At 37.4% G+C, this 19,780-nt stretch overlaps 1 protein-coding gene across 1 annotated transcript in view; it reads left to right on the top strand.

The window, feature by feature from the left end:
- LOC133583694 (plexin-A2-like) overlaps positions 1–19,780 on the top strand; it is a 452,088-nt gene that overhangs the window by 314,050 nt on the left and 118,258 nt on the right. Inside the window, exons 16-17 of the mRNA XM_061937663.2 lie at positions 2,936–3,103; positions 14,772–14,865. Coding sequence (XP_061793647.1) covers positions 2,936–3,103; positions 14,772–14,865 — 262 coding nt within the window. The remainder of the gene's footprint in view (positions 1–2,935; positions 3,104–14,771; positions 14,866–19,780) is intronic.

The raw sequence follows: 19,780 nt of genomic DNA, 5'->3' as shown, positions 1-19,780 counted from the left end.
TATAATCGATTTAATTATATTTTTCCTACAATAAAACTTTCTCTACCGTAAAAACAAATGTACCGTCTTTCCATTTACAGTAATACACTGTTAAAAACAACAACCGTAGATTTTATAGTCAAAAACGGGCAACTCAGTCAACAGAATTTTAATGCAAAAAACAGTGGTAGTTTTTTTCAATTTACAGTAATATGCTGTAAAGAACAATGTAAAATGTATTGTCGTTTTTATTAATTTGATTGGTAGTTTGCTGTAAAGTTAAACGTTCTTATTTAGACAAAAAATGTTTGGAAAGTATGATAATATACTGTAATATTTGTTGCAATATTGGATACTATTAAAGTTGAAAAGGCATGCAATTTCTAGCCGTACATATATTTTTTTCTGTGAAAATGAAAAAAATCAATTACATTTAGTGAAAAAATATGAAGTACTTTATTGACACATCCTGTCCAGGTGTTTGCGGGCCAGATAAAATGATGTCGCGGGCCCCCGGCCCTTGAGTTTGACACCTGTGATCTACATCAACAATATGAAGTGTCTGGCTGGACAGGACAGATTAAAAAAAAAATATATATATATATATATATGTTAGATTTTGAATTGATGAAGAATCAATAGAAACAAGAATTGCGATTAATCTGAAAATGGGTTTTGTTGACACCTTATTAATTTAGCAGCAAACAACATCATGGGATTTCACCAACAATTTTGTTACGTGTTTTATGCTACGGTGGCCGTGGAAGTTCTGTAGTGGAAAAAAAAAGCAACTCTTCACATGCATGGTGCTTGAAAAGTGTTACTACTTGACTATATATTTATTTTTTAATAAAAAAGAACAATTCTGATTAAAAGAGGTCAAAATGCCAAATACTGTCCCGGCTGATCTCTACTAAGGACGATATGGGACACACACTAACTGATCTTCTAGGCCAGGGGTGTCAAACTGGTTTTCATTGAGGGCCACATCGCAGTTATGGTTGCCCTCAGAGGGCCGCTTTTAACAATGAGTAATATATGAATATACATGTATATATATATAATACCTTAACAATATATTTTTTTACATAAGCTGCAAGAAAAGTATTTCAATTTTACTTCAAAAACTGGCAGCTCAGTCACCAGAATTTTACAGTAAAAGCAGTGTTTTTTTAAATTTTTTTACAGCATATCAAAAATGGAATAAATAGAATGGAATGTAGAAACAATACCACTTTTTTTAGCGGTAAAATTCAAGCCATAGAGCTGCCAGTTTTGGGGGTTTTTTTACCGTAAAATTTTGTCGTTTTAATGTATTTTTTGTTTGTTTTTTAATGTTTAGGTGTCTTACTATATATGGAAAAAAAGAGTTCCAAAGTTGATTTTACGGTAAAAAGCTCAGTCGGCGGAATTGAACCGTAAAATCTATTGTCGATTTTGCAGTCTACAATTTGATTGATAGTTTGTTTTGAAATCATAAGTCAAGCAGGTATTTAAGTATAGTACTTATCTTTAAATGGTAAATGGGTTGTACTTGTATAGCGCTTTTCTACCTTCTTTTTTTTTTTTTTTTTTTTTTTGGGTCCTGTCCAGCTTCTCAGGAAAATTATATAGTTGATGTAGATGCCCATGTCGGCTGTTCAGATTTACTTTACAAAAGAGAAGTGTAGGATACTTCTCTTGTTGCCTTATTTGTATTTGACTTTATTAAATGTATTTATATTATCATTTAGTGCAGCCGGGCCGGAGCAGGAGGGGATAGAAAGAGAAAAAAAAGAAGACAGAGGGGGAAATTGTGGGGACAAGAGGGGGATTAGACAGAGAGACAAAAACAACAACAGCAAACAACAACAACAACAACAACAACAATAGAGCAACATCAGCAAATACGACATGTACAAATATGATGGTAAAAGTAATAGCAAATAAGCAGTTAGCGAAAAATAAAAAATAATACAGAAATGGCAATGAGCATTATTACACTACAAATGGATCAATTCAAATACCAATAGAAATAGCGCTATTGATAATGAACAATACCAATACTTTACATTTATTATCAACAATACAGTTGTTTAAATGCAACAATACATATACGTAATGATAACTTGAGATACGAAAGAATGCAGAAAAATGGAGGGGGAGAAAGAGAAGCAACCTACATTAACCTTGTAGATTGTTAGAGTAAAAATAGGTTAAGCTTTGTCAGTGTGCCATGTGTTACAACCAGTTTACCCGAGGGCAACAACGTTAATATATGTTTGATGAAACGTGATTATGTGCATGGGTGTAAGTATGCATATGTACTTGTATATGTACAGAATGTGTATATGTGTTTGTACAGTGAATGTATATGTACAGAGTGTGTATATGTGTTTGTACAGTAAGTGTATATGTACAGTATGTGTATGTTTGTATATTGAATGTGCGTGTGGATGTACGAACAAGCTTTTCTACCTTCAAGGTACTCAAAGCGCTTTGACACTATTTACACATTCACCCATTCACACACACACTGATGGCGGGAGCTGCCATGCAAGGCCCTAACCACAACCCATCAGGAGCAAGGGTGAAGTGTCTTTCTTAAGGACACAACGGACGTGACGAGGTTGGTAGAAGGTAGGGATCGAACCAGGAACCCTCAGGTTGCTGGCACGGCCACTCTCCCAACTTTTTGAAATACATGATAATACTTTGATTTTGATAATATTGAATTTTAAAAGACATGCAATTACATGCATACATGATTGTTAATGTCAAAAGGGAAAGAACACATATATTTAGTAAGAAAAGATTAAGCATTTTATTAACACATATATCCAAGCGGGCCACATAAAATAATGTGGCGGGCCAGATTTGGCCCACGGGCCTTGAGTTTGATACTCGTGTTCTCGGCTCATACATGTCCAGCCAATATAAAGCAGGAATAAATCCTTCTCTCTGGTCCCCCCGACAGGAGGACCACTTCGGAGATTGTTTGTTTCTCAGCTCCATCCTTGACTGGAGCAGGACCGGTGCAAGTCAGTCTGAGGGTGGACCGGGCAAAGGTTCCTGGCAGTCTGTCCTTCGAGTACATAGAAGACCCCACCGTCCTGCGCATCGAGCCCCTTTGGAGCATTACCAGGTCAGTCTTGTTGCTGTCCGATACAAAACACTTATGTCAAATGACTCTTTTAGTAGCAAAACATTTGTTATAAACTTGGGCTGTCAAGCCATTAAAATATTGAAATGCGATTAATCACCTTGTGTCTCTAGTTAAGTCGTGATTAATCACGATTAATTGCAGATAGACATTTTTATCTTTAATAACTGTACCTTAAACAGATCATTGTCAAGTTTTTAATACAAAACTCAAAACCAGTGAAGTTGGCACGTTGTGTAAATGGTAAATAAAAATGATTTCCAATTCCTTTTCAACTTATATTCAATTGAATAGACTGCAAAGACAAAATATTTAATGTTCGAACTGGTAAACTTTGTTATTTTTTTGCAAATATTAGCTCATTTGGATGTTTCATGTTTCAAAAAAGCTGGCAAAAGTGGCAAAAAAAGACTGAGAAAGTTGAGGAATGCTCATCAAACACTTATTTGGAACATCCCACAGGTGGACAGGCTAGTTGGGAACAGGTGGGTGCCATGATTGGGTATAAAAGCAGTCATTCACAAACAAGGATGGGGCGAGGGTCACCACTTTGTCAACAAATGCGTGAGCAAACTGTCGAACAGTTTAAGAACAACATTTCTCAACGAGGTATTGCAAGGAATTTGGGGATTTCACCATCTACGATCTGTAATATCATCAAAAGGTTCAGAGAATCTGGAGAAATCACTGCATGTAAGCAGCATGCCCGTGACCTTCGATCTCTCAGGCGGTATTGCATCAAAAAGCGACATCAGTGTGTAAAGGATATCACCACAAAAGCTTAGGAACACTTCAGAAAACCACTGTCAGTAACTACAGTTGGTCACGACCTATAAGTGCAAGTTAAAACTCTCCTATGCAAAGCGAAAGTCATTTATCAACAACACCCAGAAACGCCGCCGGCTTTGCTGGGCCCGAGCTCCTCTAAGATGGACTGATACAAAGTGGAAAAGTGTTCTGTGGTCTGACGAGTCCACATTTCAAATTGTTTTTGGAAACTGTGGACGTCGTGTCCTCCGGACCAAAGAGGAAAAAAACCATCCGGATTGTTATAGGCGCAAAGTGTAAAAGCCAGCATGTGTGATGGTATGGGGGTGTATTAGTGCCCAAGACATGGGTAACTTACACATCTGTGAAGGCGCCATTAATGCTGAAAAGTACATACAGGTTTTGGAGCAACATATGTTGCCATCCAAGCAACGTTACTATGGACGCCCCTGCTTATTTCAGCAAGACAATGCCAAGCCACGTGTTACATCAACGTGGCTTCAATCAATCAATTCCTTTATTGTCATTGTCATAATAACACTTAAGTCATACATGAACAACAAGATTTTGTTTGAGCTTTGTCCAGTGGCATAGAAACTGTATTGATGTGCAGGTTGACAATAGTTTACATTTTAGCATTGTCAGGAAGATCGCGATAAGAGGGGTGTGGGGGTGGGAACAGTCAGATGTCTGATGGGTGTTACGTTGATGTTGCAGCAATGCAATGTCCAGAGCACAATTATTGAGGTGGTGAAGAGTGAGGTAATAAGATGGTCCGGGGCAGCAAAGGGGCAGGCTGTTCATTTAGCAGTCTCACAGCCTGGGGATACAGACTGTGAGACATTCTGGTGGTCCTGGTGCGAATTGATCTACACCTCCTTCCAGAGGGTAGCAGGTTGAAGAGGCCATGTGCTGGGTGGTATCTGTCCTTCAGGATGTTGTGTCTTCGCTTTAGGCAGGGAGTTGTGTACATGGCACTCATCTCTGGGAGTACTGTCCTTGTAATTTTCCCTGCCGCTTTAACCACTTGCTGGAGGGCCTGTTGGTTTGCTTTAGTGCAGCTAGCAAACCACACTAAAAATCCTTAAGTGAGGACACTGCTGATGGCACAGTTTTAAAAGTTGACCATTGATTTCTGCGGAATGTTTGCGCATTTTAGTTTCATCAAAAAAAAAAGACATTGTTGGGCCTTTCCGACTGTAAAAGCAGTGTTAATGTTCCAGCATAGATCTTCTGTTATGTTCACCCCTAAGAATTTGAAATGCTTGACCCTTTCTACGAGATTGTTATTAATTAAAAGTGGAGGGTGTTTATTCTGCCCTTTCCTGTGGAATTCTACAATTAGTTCTTTGGTTTTGTTAGTGTTAAGAACCAAGTTATCGTTAGCACACCATGAAGCCAGCTGTTGGACCTCTGCATTGTATGCTGTCTCATCATTGTTACTGATGAGCCCAAGTACCGTGGTGTCGTCGGCATATTTGACAGTGAGATTGGATGTTGAAGAGGCTATGCAGTCAGGTGTGAAGAGGGTGAAGAGCGCAGGGCTTAGCACACAACCCTGTGGGGCACCGGTGTTGATGGTGAGCGTGGCAGAAATGTGCTCGCCTATTTTCACATACTGTGTGCGATTTGTTAAAAAGTCCAAAATCCAGTTGCAGAGGAAGGTGTTCAGACCAAGGTTGTGAAGCTTAGATCTGAGTCTGTTTGGCCTTATTGTGTTAAATGCTGAGCTGAAATCGACAAAGAGCAGTCTTGCATAAGTGTCCTTAAGCTCAAGATTCATAGTAAAAGAGTGCGGGTACTAGACTGGCCTGCCTGTAGTCCAGACCTGTCTCTCATTGAAAATGTGTGGCGCATCATGAAGCCTAAAATACCACAACGGAGACCCCCGGACTGTTGAACAACTTAAGCTGTACATCAAGCAAGGATGGGAAATAATTCCACCTGAAAAGCTTCAAAAATTGGTCTCCTCAGTTCCCAAATGTTTACTGAGTGTTGTTAAAAGGAAAGGCCATGTAACACAGTGGTAAAAATGCCCCTGTGAAAACTTTTTTGCAATGTGTTGCTGCCATTAGATTCCAAGGTAATGATTATTTGCAGTCTATTCAATTGAATATAAGTTGAAAAGGATTTGCAAATCATTGTATTTTGTTGTTATTTACGAATTACACAACGTGCCAACTTCACTGGTTTTGGGTTTTGTACTTGGTCTACCTCCTTAAATACAGAATATTCACTGTTGACCAGCAAGTAGCCAAACAACCAATGAACAAATGTTTCTGGCCTCCAAGAACTGTTTTTCAAATCCGCTCGAGACCACACCGACTTTGTATGCTCCACTTGAGACCTGCTAATGAGATCTATCACTTTAGGCACCTTGTATCGTGGGGCAATGTTATGACCAGACTGATCATGTCAAAAACACAATGAAGTTTTCACTCTCTTCCGAGTCTTCTGACTTTTAAAGAAGTTTATCTGGGAAGATTCAGGGGCCAACTGCTAGTTTTAGTCGTGTAATGTTTTCATGAAAGATTTGCAGCTTTGCGAGGTCCCGCGACTCGTGTTTGCATGCCGAATACGCCGTTTAATTAGAGGAGCGTGGCGTAATGAACGCCAGACACATTTAAAAGGGCCCCAGGTTGATCAGTGTCGCTAAACAAATGTGAGTCGGTGCACGCAGATGAGTCAGACTCGCTGTTTCATTTCTTCAATCTCAGAGTCTGTGGCAGCCCAGGCTGGTCGTCAGAATCCCCGATTGGATGTGCGCTCGCCACTGAAGGATGGATGGTACCGAGTCGCTGCTTTGAAAACCTTAGCACATCCTTCACGTGTGTTGACAATCCTCAAGTTAAATACTCACGACATTCTTGTGCTCCTTCTTTGAAAAGGTCAATGAAATTAACTCCCGATGTGTCTGTTTTCAGAATATATATTTATTTCCCGGGGAAATGAAACTCATTGTCGTGTCCTTTTACAAAATCAGAGTACAAAATGTGATGAATTTGACTGAAAAATGAATTAAAAATACCTTAATTGTTTACATACTTAATGGTGTCTGTATCAAGGCAGTAAAACGTATGACCAAACAAAACAGAAGTTATTGTCACGTATGTTTTGGTGAATTTACTGAGGATTTTGTGAAACTGAAACAATACAAAAATAATTCTATTGTAAAAAAAAAAAAAAATGTAGCTAACTCATTATAACCATGACATATTTTAAAAATACACTTCACACTAGGGCTGGGCGATATGGCCTTTTATTAATATCTCGATATTTGTAGGCCATGTCACGATACACGATATATATCTCGATATTTTGCTTTAGCCTTGAATGAACACTTGATGCATATACACCAGTAAGATTTAAGGCTATATACAAACCCCGTTTCCATATGAGTTGGGAAATTGTGTTAGATGTAAATATAAACGGAATACAATGATTTGCAAATCATTTTCAACCCATATTCAGTTGAATATGCTACAAAGACAACATATTTGATGTTCAAACTGATAAACATTTTTTTTTGTTGCAAATAATCATTAACTTTAGAATTTGATGGCAGCAACACGTGACAAAGAAGTTGGGAAAGGTGGCAATAAATACTGATAAAGTTGAGGAATGCTCATCAAACACTTATTTGAAACATCCCACAGGTGAACAGGCAAATTGGGAACAGGTGGGTGCCATGATTGGGTATAAAAGTAGATTGCATAAAATGCTCAGTCATTCACAAACAAGGATGGGGCGAGGGTCACCACTTTGTCAACAAATGCGTGAGAAAATTGTTGAACAGTTTAAGAACAACCTTTCTCAACCAGCTATTGCAAGGAATTTAGGGATTTCACCATCTACGGTCCGTATTATCATCAAAGGGTTCAGAGAATCTGGAGAAATCACTGCACGTAAGCAGCTGAGCCCGTGACCTTCGATCCCTCAGGCTGTACTGCATCAACAAGCAACATCAGTGTGTAAAGGATATCACCACATGGGCTCAGGAACACTTCAGAAACCCACTGTCAGTAACTACAGTTGGTTGCTACATCTGTAAGTGCAAGTTAAAACTCTCCTATGCAAGGCAAAAACCGTATCAACAACACCCAGAAACGCCGTCGGCTTCGCTGGGCCTGAGCTCATCTAAGATGGACTGATACAAAGTGGAAAAGTGTTCTGTGGTCTGACGAGTCCACATTTCACATTGTTTTTGGAAACTGTGGACGTCGTGTCCTCCGGACCAAAGAGGAAAAGAACCATCCGGATTGTTATAGGTGCAAAGTGTAAAAGCCAGCATGTGTGATGGTATGGGGGTGTATTAGTGCCCAAGACATGGGTAACTTACACATCTGTGTAGGCGCCATTAATGCTGAAAGGTACTACAGGTTTTAGAGCAACATATGTTGCCATCCAAGCAACGGTACCATGGACGCCCCTGCTTATTTCAGCAAGACAATGCCAAGCCACATGTTACATCAATGTGGCTTCATAGTAAAAGAGTGCGGGTACGAGACTGGCCTGCCTGTAGTCCAGACCTGTCTCCCATTGAAAATGTGTGGCGCATTGTGAAGCCTAAAATACCACAATGGAGACCCCCGGACTGTTGAACAACTTAAGCTGTACATCAAGCAAGAATGGGAAAGAATTCCACCTGAGAAGCTTAAAAAATGTGTCTCCTCAGTTCCCAAACGTTTACTGAGTGTTGTTAAAAGGAAAGGCCATGTAACACAGTGGTGAACATGCCCTTTCCCAACTACTTTGGCACGTGTTGCAGCCATGAAATTCTAAGTTAATTATTATTTGCAAAAAAAAAATAAAGTTTATGAGTTTGAACATCAAATATGTTGTCTTTGTAGTGCATTTAATTGAATATGGGTTGAAAAGGATTTGCAAATCATTGTATTCCGTTTATATTTACATCTAACACAATTTCCCAACTCATATGGAAACGGGGTTTGTAAATAAACATTGATTGATTGATGATTCTGTGTCTACATTAAAACATTCTTCTTCATACTGCATTAATATATGCTACTTTTAAACTTTCATGCAGAGAGGGAAATCACAACTGAGTCAATTTACCAAAAGTGTATTTATTAAACAGTTATTAAGCAGTGGCACAAACATTCATGTCATTTCAAAACAGAAAGTGCAAGATTGTCAGACATTTTAAAACAAGCTATGAGTGAGTCATAATGTTACAGCTCCTGTTATTACCAAATCTGTGTTATATGTGTTTTATGTTGCACGATTGCACCAAGAAAAATTCCTAGTTTGTGAACCCGTTCTCAAACAATGGCAATAAAACGATTTTGATTCTGATTCTAGTGCACTTTTTTGCATGATGTCACTAAGATGACATATCAAAACAACACTAAATTAAAGTGCACTTTTTGTACAGAACACCACTACAATAGTTTAAAACAAATAAAGTGCACTTTTGTGCATGATGTCACACAAGATATTTCAATAACTGTCAAATAAAAATGAGCTGCATAATAGGAAATCAAATCCTTCGCTATGTGGTAGGTTCCTGCGGACGTTATCTCCTTTGGTTTTAGACTATTTGTTTCATACGGTGTTGATGTGGAAATGGTTGCTTGGGCATTTTGTTGGTGTGGCACCGGTCGAGATGTTGACAAGCGGAGTTTAAAGCACTCTTCATTTTCTAGCGGGTGACTTTTCAAATGATGCTACACATTAGCAGTAATGCTACTTTTTGTAGCAACGCTTTTGCCGCATACTTGTAAAACATCTTCCCGCTTGAAGCCAAACCACCGCCAGACAATGGACTCCCTGCTGTTTTTCTTGGGAATTAATTCTTCTTTCATTTGTTACCAGAATCGCACCTTCTTTCTCTCGTATTACCACTCACACCGCACCGCTCGCATCACAGCTAATGTTACCCATGTCGCTACTTGTCTGCTCCGCGATTGCGTGTGACGTTGCACGCGCAACAGTACCGTATTTTTCGGATTATTGACATGTCTGTGTAATCATGTTTTGTTTTAGTCATGTTTTGTTTTGTTTAATTATTGGACTCTTTAGTTTCTGGCTTTTCACTCCCTTGTCTTGTTTCCATGGTTACACATTAGTTTCACCTGTTCCACGTTTGGACTCATTGTGCACTCTTGTTTGTCACCATAGCAACCCATTAGTTTTCACCTGCCCTCACAACTCATGCACCTGTCTTTAATCATGTCACTATTATTTAAGCTTCCAGTTGCCAGGCTGTCTGTCTGGCGACATCATACCCGTCACAATCTGTTTACCTCTGCGCACTTCAAGTAAGTTTTTGTTTATTAATGCCACAGTTAGTGTTTTTGTTTCATTGTTCATAGTTTCTGCCTTTGTGCAAGTTTTGTGTTTATAGCCAAGTTTTGTACCTCCACTGTGAGCGCCTTTTGTTTGTTTCTTTTTTTTGAGTGTTAAAATTAAATATGTCTTCACCTTCACGCCATGTCTGGTCCAAAACATTTGCACCACGGGAGAACAAACCACGCCATAGTCCAAGTCCTGACAATTATAAATTGCAGTTTTTTTCATAGTTTGGCCGTGGCTGCGACTTATACTCAGGAGCGACTTATGTGTGAAATTATTAACACATTACTGTAAAATATCAAATAATATTATGTATCTCATTCGCGTAAGACACAAAGCAAATGTCAGCAATTGTCACACACGTCAACCAATAAGAATTCGGCGGGGGCGGGTCATGGCAGAAGTGCATTGTGCGTCATGGCAGAAGTGCATTGTGGTTCATGGTATGCTAACTGCTGCTACATCCGTAGCTATTAAAATTGATTATTTCAACATTGGCGGTAACTTATAAAAACTGAGAAGGCAACTAAAATGGCATCGAAAAGAAAATCATATACTACAGATTACAAGCCGGACGTAGTGAAATATGCAGCAGGAAACGGCGATCGAGCAGCAGAAAGGAAGGAAACGGTGCATACCAGAGGCGACACCGGGGAGGAAGATTTCATGGGATTTAGCGATCGGGAGTGACAGATTGTTTGGTAAACGTATAGCATGTTCTATATGTTGTAGTTATTTGAATGACTCTTACCATAATATGTTACGTTAACATACCAGGCACGTTCTCAGTTGGTTATTTATGCCTCATATAACGTAAACAACCTACTCAGTGGCCTAGTGGTTAGAGTGTCCGCCCTGAGATGGGTAGGTTGTGAGTTCAAACCCCGGCCGAGTCATACCAAAGACTATAAAAATGGGAGCCATTACCTCCCTGCTTGGCACTCAGAATCAAGGGTTGGAATTGGGGGTTAAATCACCAAAAATGATTCCCGGGCGCGGCCACCGCTGCTGCTCACTGCTCCCCTCACCTCCCAGGGGATGATCAAGGGTGATGGGTCAAATGCAGAGAATATAATTCTGCCACACCTAGTGTGTGTGTGACAATCATTGGTACTTTAACTTTAACTTTAACTTATTCAGCCTGTTGTTCACTATTCTTTATTTATTTTAAATTGCCTTTCAAATGTCTATTCTTGGTGTTGGATTTTATCAAATAAATTTCCCCCAAAAATGCGACTTATACTCCAGTGGGACATATATATGTTTTTTTTTCCTTCTTTATTGTGCATTTTCGGCCGGTGCGACTTATAGTCCGAAAAATACGGTATGACGTATGTAAGAAGGTGCGCTAGGAGACAAGAAAGAGTGAGTAGAGCCTGTAGTGTAATGCTCGCAGCTAAAAGCAACTGCGTGAGAACGTATACTCGAATACTCACAATATAGTCATTTTCTATATCGCACAGAGACAAATCCGCGATATATATCCAGTATATTCAATCAATCAATCAATGTTTATTTATATAGCCCTAAATCATATTCCATATATCGCCCAGCCCTACTACACACCATTGCTAACTACATTGTCTATCTAGCCATGCCGTACGTGTATGTTGCAAATACTATTCAAACGTATGTCAAATTGTGTAATAGTTTTTTTTAAGTGCAGGTTTCTACAAAGAACTATAGAGCTGCACCCACTTAATAAAAATAAAAAAAAAAGAAGTATTTTTTCCACATATAAGCCTCACCGGACTATAAGCAGCAGATATACCTGTCATGTCTGTGTGATCATGTTTTGTTTTAGTCATGTTCGGTTTTGTTTTTGGACTTTTTGTGCACTTTTGTTTGTTTTGTCACCATAGCAACCATTAGTTTTCACCTGTCACGTCACGCACCTATTTCACGTTTTGAGTCACGCACCTGTTTTCACTAATCATGTCTGTAGTATTTAAGTTCATTGTTTTCAGTTTGTCTTTCTGGCGACATCCCGCATTTATGCTTCTGCACACTCTCCACACACCCTTATGACCCTTGCTGCTCTTTTTTCATGCCGGTTTCTCGTCCAAGTAAGTTTTCTTTATTCATGCCATAGTTTGCAAGTTTTGTTTAATTGTTCATAGTTTCTGCCTTTGTGCAAGTTTTGTGTTTATAGTCAAGTTTTGTACTTCCGCCCTTGTGCGCGCCTTTAGTTTGTTCCTTTTGATATATAGTGTTAAAATAAATCATGTATTCACCTTCACGCCATGTCTGGTCCAAATCACTTGCACCTCGGGAGAACAAACCACGCCACAGTCCCAGCCGTGACAATACCGTATTTTTCGGAGTATAAGTCGCTCCGGAGTATAAGTCGCACCGGTCGAAAATGCATAATAAAGAAGGAAAAAAACATATATAAGTCGCACTGGAGTATAAGTCGCATTTTTGGGGGAAATTTATTTGATAAAAGCCAACACCAAGAATAGACATTTGAAAGGCAATTTAAAATAAATAAAGAATAGTGAACAACAGGCTGAATAAGTGTACGTTATATGAGGCATAAATAACCAACTGGTATGTTAACGTAACATATTATGGTAAGAGTCATTCAAATAACTATAACATATAGAACATGCTATACGTTTACCAAACAATCTGTCACTCCTAATCGCTAAATCCCATGAAATCTTATACGTCTAGTCTCTTACGTGAATGAGCTAAATAATATTATTTGATATTTTACGGTAATGTGTGAAAAATTTCACACATAAGTCGCTCCTGAGTACAAGTCGCACCCCCGGCCAAACTATGAAAAAAACTGCGACTTATATTCCGAAAAATATGGTACATGTTGTGAAATGAGTTATTTACACATAAATATTTTACAAATTATTTACATAACTTAATTGTTTCCAAACGGTGTCTGTAACACGGCAGTAAAACGGCCGATCAAACAAAACAGAAGTCATGGTCATGGTCCCACTAGCTGTGCAAACTAACTCTCCAATCAGCGAAACAGACTCCACGGTAACGTTTTGGTGAATTTACTGAGGATTTTGTGAAAGTGAAACAATACAAAAAGAATTCCATTGTAAGGTTATAATACTAAAACAGACACTCGTGTTAGCGTATTAGCTAATGCTAACGACGCCAGCTTCATTACATTACTATAGCACGTACAAAAATGCATGAAAACACTCCTACAGACATAAAGTTCTTACTTAGATCTGTCAGTAAACTCGCCATGAAAGCGCTAAATTACACATGGGATGCTTTAGTAAGTAAGAATAGTTTTAGTTATATTGTAAAACTTACAAACGTTGCTTGGAGTGATGAATGAAGAATCCATATATAGACAACTTGAAGACGGAACGGCACTTTAAAGCACTAAACATAAAGAAACACTGTAGACGTTCACCCTGCAGCACATGCAGTGAGCGAACCCGTCCAGTAGATGGCGCCATAGCACAAACAATAACACACCATTTCAGTGTATTTGCTTGTGTTTAATGAAACTATTTGCAGTATGGCCGTCAGCGAAGAAAAATCCATAAGTTAGCCGCATTGTTTTAAAAGCCACAATGTTTAAAGCGTAGGAAAAAAGTAACGGCTTTTAGTCTGGATCTTACGGTAATTAAAGGCATTGGTACTAGTGTAAAAATATTATGAGTTGATTATGTAAAATGCTACTCTTTTCTTTTTTTTAATCAGGTGTCTCACATTTGACTTTCGATTATTTAATGATTAATCACAGGTTATTTTCTGGACTATATGATGCTACTTTTTTCCCTTAGCTGTGAACCCTGCGACTTATACAAAGGTGCGGATAATCCGTGGGTTTGTTTTCTCTAACGGCTAAATTAGAAATCAAACAATGTACGAGAATGATCCACTTTAAGAAACCGTTCACACTCAAAGAGGAATTCTGATAAACACCTCGAACCTTATCAAAAAGGACAATGTATTTTTCATCTCATAAAGGATGATACAAGACATCAATTACTTTTCTGTTTTGGTTGATCAGCCGTTTTACTGCCTTGTTACAGACACTGTTTTGGAAACAATTAAGGTAAATAAATATTTACAAAAAAATTCTGTGTAGATAACTAATCCCACAACGTATATATCTGCGGCTTATAGTCCGGTGCGACTAATATACGGTGTAAAAATAGTTGTTTCCTTCTTAAATTCAGTGGATACGGCTTATGGTCCGTAAAATACGGTCATTTAGTAGATTTTTAAAAGCAGCCGTGTGGCCCTCTAAGAAGTCGAGTCTGACCCCTCTATGATAATTAGTGTCTCTCCTGTGCAAATGATGGATACTTGCATGTTATAGATTATTGAAAGATCTGAGTATAGAGGCACTATGTCGGTGAGATGATGAACACAAAAATAGGAGCCAGCTGGTTTGTTTCGGCACTCGCGCCCATTTACAAAGAGTGCGGCGTCTTGCCAGCTTGTGAGAAGTCTACTCCTAGAGAAGGTCAGGTTAGAAGACTCCATCTGGCTACGCTCATTTAAAGATGGGGATGACTCAATCTGCGGCTGTGTGACTCTGATCAGTAATCTCTGCTTTCTCTCCTCTAAAAAGCGGCCACACCACGCTGACGGTGACCGGGACCAACCTGGACGTCGTTCAGGAGCCGCGAATCCGAGTCAAATACGGTGGCCACGAGTCTGTCAATGTGAGTGTGACGTGCTGCACGAAACTTGTTTACAGGAGCCCTTTCATCAATGGTGGATGGGACTCAATCAGGTGGGAGAATGACCGCTAACCCTGAATTTAACGGTCATTTATATATATATATATATATATATATATATATATATATATATATATATATATATATATATATATATATATATATATATATATATATATATATATATATATATACATATATATATATGTATAAATATATATATATATACTGTATATATTTATATATATACTGTATATTTATATGCATATACATATATATATATATATATATATAAATACATACAATATATATTCACACAAACTATATATATATACATATACACACCGTATATATATATATATATATATATATATATATATATATATATATATATATATACATACATACATACAATATATATTTACAAAAACTGTATGTATATATATATATATATATATGTATATATATATATATATATACATACATACCATATTTGTACAAAAAACTATATATATATATATATATATATATATATATATATATATACATATATACACATATATATACAGTAATAGTATACAGGTAAAAGCCAGTAAATTAGAATATTTTGAAAAACTTGATTTATTTCAGTAATTGCATTCAAAAGGTGTAACTTGTACATTATATTTATTCATTGCACACAGACTGATGCATTCAAATGTTTATTTCATTTAATTTTGATGATTTGAAGTGGCAACTAATGAAAATCCAAAATTCCGTGTGTCACAAAATTAGAATATTGTGTAAGGGTTACATTTTGAAGACACCTGGTGCCACAAACTAATCAGCTGATTAACTCAAAACACCTGCAAAGGGCTTTAAATGGTCTCTCAGTCCAGTTCTGAAGCCTACACAAACATGGGGAAGACTTCAGATTTGACAGCTGTCCAAAAGGCAACCATCGACACATTGCACAAGGAGGGAAAGACACAAAAGGTTATTGCTGAAGAGGCTGGCTGTTCTCAGAGCTCTGTGTCCAAACACATTAATGGAGAGGCAAAGGGAAGGAAAAACTGTGGTCAGAAAAAGTGTACAAGCGATAGGGATCACCGCGCCCTGGTCAAGATTGTGAAAAAAAACCCATTCAAAAATGTGGGGGAGATTCAGAAGGAGTGGACAGCTGCTGGAGTCAGTGCTTCAAGATCCACCACCAAGAGACGCTTGAAAGACATGGGTTTCAACTGCCGCATACCTCGTGTCAAGCCACTGTTGACCAAGAAACAGCGCGAAAAGCGTCTCACCTGGGCTAAGGAAAAAAAGAGCTGGACTGCTGCTGAGTGGTCCAAAGTCATGTTTTCTGACGAAAGCAAATTTTGCATTTCCTTTGGAAATCGAGGTCCCAGAGTCTGGAGGAAGACAGGAGAGGCACAGGATCCACGTTGCCTGAAGTCTAGTGTAAAGTTTCCACCATCAGTGATGGTTTGGGGTGCCATGTCATCTGCTGGTGTCGGTCCACTCTGTTTCCTGAGATCCAGGGTCAACGCAGCCGTCTACCAGCAAGTTTTAGAGCACTTCATGCTTCCTGCTGCTGACCTGCTCTATGGAGATGGAGATTTCAAGTTCCAACAGGACTTGGCGCCTGCACACAGCGCAAAATCTACCCGTGCCTGGTTTACGGACCATGGTATTTCTGTTCTAAATTGGCCCGCCAACTCCCCTGACCTTAGCCCCATAGAAAATCTGTGGGGTATTGTGAAAAGGAAGATGCAGAATGCCAGACCCAAAAACGCAGAAGAGTTGAAGGCCACTATCAGAGCAACCTGGGCTCTCATAACACCTGAGCAGTGCCAGAAACTCATCGACTCCATGCCACGCCGCATTAACGCAGTAATTGAGGCAAAAAGAGCTCCAACCAAGTATTGAGTATTGTACATGCTCATATTTTTCATTTTCATACTTTTCAGTTGGCCAACATTTCTAAAAATCCCTTTTTTGTATTAGCCTTAAGTAATATTCTAATTTTGTGACACACGGAATTTTGGATTTTCATTTGTTGCCACTTCAAATCATCAAAATTAAATGAAATAAACATTTGAATGCATCAGTCTGTGTGCAATGAATAAATATAATGTGCAAGTTACACCTTTTGAATGCAATTACTGAAATAAATCAAGTTTTTCAAAATATTCTAATTTACTGGCTTTTACCTGTGTATATATATATACATACAATATATATTTATAAATACTATACATATATACACATATATATGCATATATATATATATATGATATATATACACATATATATGCATATATATACATATATATGATATATATGTGTATATATATAATATATATACACATATATACAATAAATGTATGTGTATATATACGATATATATGTGTGTATATATATATACAATATATATATGTGTATATACATACGTTTATGTAATTATCTAGTTTAATGTTATGTTGAATATTTTTTTTTACCTTAAATTAATTAAATAAAAAGTATGTATTTGATATATATACACATATATATATATATATATATATATATATATATATATATATATATATATATATATATATATACATATATATATATATATATATATATATATATATATATACACACAGCATATATATATATATATATATATAATATATACATGTATAAACACACACAGACATATATATATATATATATATATTTATATATATATATATATATATATACAATATATATGTGTATATACACACGTGTATGTAATTATCTAGTTTAATGTTATGTTGAATATTTTTTTCCACCCTAAATTAATTAAATAAAAAGTATGTATTTGATATATATACACATATATATATATATATATATATATATATATATATATATATATATATATATATATATATATATATATATATATATATATATATATATATATTTATATTTATATATAAATATATATAATATATACATGTATAAACACACACACATATATATATATATATATATATATATATATATATATATATATATATATATATATATATATATATATATATATGTTTACTTGGGACGGACTATGGACACTGGCAGGCCGGATGCAGCCCGTGGGCCGTAGTTTGGGGACCCCTGGTTTGTATCAACTTCAGATCTTAATATGTTAATATGAAGTTTAATGTTTTTCTTTATGTTTTGTGCCCTTTAATGTAAAGAAAACCCTGTTTTTTTATGGCAAAAACACAAAACATGCAACATTTTCCCACAAAATATTTTTAAAAATTGAATATTTGATGTGAAGTAATTGTAGCTTTAATAGGTCAATAATTCAGACATTGATTTTGATGCATTATTATTTTTTGAGCAATGACAGTTTTAAAGAAAAAAAAATCAAAAAGTCTGATTAAAAAATATTTAGATATAAAAAAGCCTTTTCTGATTAAATGAGTGGTTGTGTTGATTCTCCCAGTCGGGACCACTACAGTCACATAGACCTTCTGAGTGCCTGCAAGTCCGCATAACTTCGAACAGACTTTTACGCCACGTTTGATTGCGGAAACATGCTAGCAGCTGATCACCGTGATCAAACTCAAATTAATCACAATCATATAATCGCCCAGCCCTTATCCAGCCTAATGGTTTAGAGCGGTCCAACACACAGTACACACTGTACATTAGTCAGTCAATTACACTAAAGAACAAAAAGAGGCGGTTGACGCTAAATGCCATCGCTTGTAAAAAAAAATCATGTTGCTGTGTAATAATAATGTGTGAAGCTGAGGTCAATTAAAGAATGCTTTCAGAACAATGCATTCCTGTATGCTGCGGAAATGTCAAACAACGATCATCTCAGTATGATGATGATAATTGTGGAGGTTGGGTAGGCTAGCCACCATGAACCCGTACAGGTCTACAGACTCTCCCTCTGGATGCACGGCCATCATTATGGCAAACGAGGAGGAGTGAACATGGAAGATAAGCAGCACTGTAATGCGTGTGGACAGCGGCTGCCAGTGAAATGGAGTGTTAATGATGTCAATTAAAAGTGCATGTCTGACACAACTGCTGGCAGCGCTGCTATCAGAAAGACGTTTCAAGTCGACCTTTGACACGAATCTGCTGCCCACAAAGAGGTTCATTGGCCAATTTAATGAGGGCGGCAATTCCGCGGTTAATATCTCTCAAACGTGGCGTGGAAAGAAGGGATTACAAAGGCGAGGACTTGAAAACCAAAAACTGAGATAAAAATGCGTTGACGCTTAGAATTCAATGCAAAGCTGATAAAACTTTTAAGGTCGGATTGATTCTGAGGAGTTGAAGTAACTTCTTTTTTAAAAGTAGGTACGGTGAGAACATCTGTGGGTGTGGGTTAGAGCAGTGGTCCCCAACCTTTTTTGCACCACGGACCGGTTTAATTAGGCATTATTTTCAGGGACCAGCTTCCCCCTTCTGAAAACTACAACTCACTATCAGTGTTGGGACTAACGCGTTACAAAGTAATGCGTTACTGTAACGGCGTTAGTTTCGGCGGTAACTAGTAGTCTAACGCGTTATTTTTTATATTCAGTAATTCAGTTACCGTTACTACATGATGCGTTACTGAGTTATTTTACGTTATTTTTCATGTAGTATCGGCTAAAAACAGAAGATCTGAGTGTGTTTTATTGGAGAGTTGCAGTGTCGTCCTTCTGATTTTTCCTGTGTCACAACGGGGACAAGAGAAGAGGAGCTGGGTGTGGGTGGAGCTGAAGCCGAGTTTCTTAACATGGAGATATCCTAGACCAGGGGTGCTCACACTTTTTCTGCAGGCGAGCTACTTTTCAATTGATCAAGTCGTGGGGATCTACCTCATTCATATATATAATTTATATTTACTTATTTATGAAATATATGTTTTTGTTAACAAGTT

The sequence above is a fragment of the Nerophis lumbriciformis genome, linkage group LG03, assembly GCF_033978685.3.
Source record: "Nerophis lumbriciformis linkage group LG03, RoL_Nlum_v2.1, whole genome shotgun sequence".
NCBI lineage: Eukaryota > Metazoa > Chordata > Actinopteri > Syngnathiformes > Syngnathidae > Nerophis > Nerophis lumbriciformis.
This window is presented reverse-complemented; position numbering and strand designations above follow the sequence as displayed.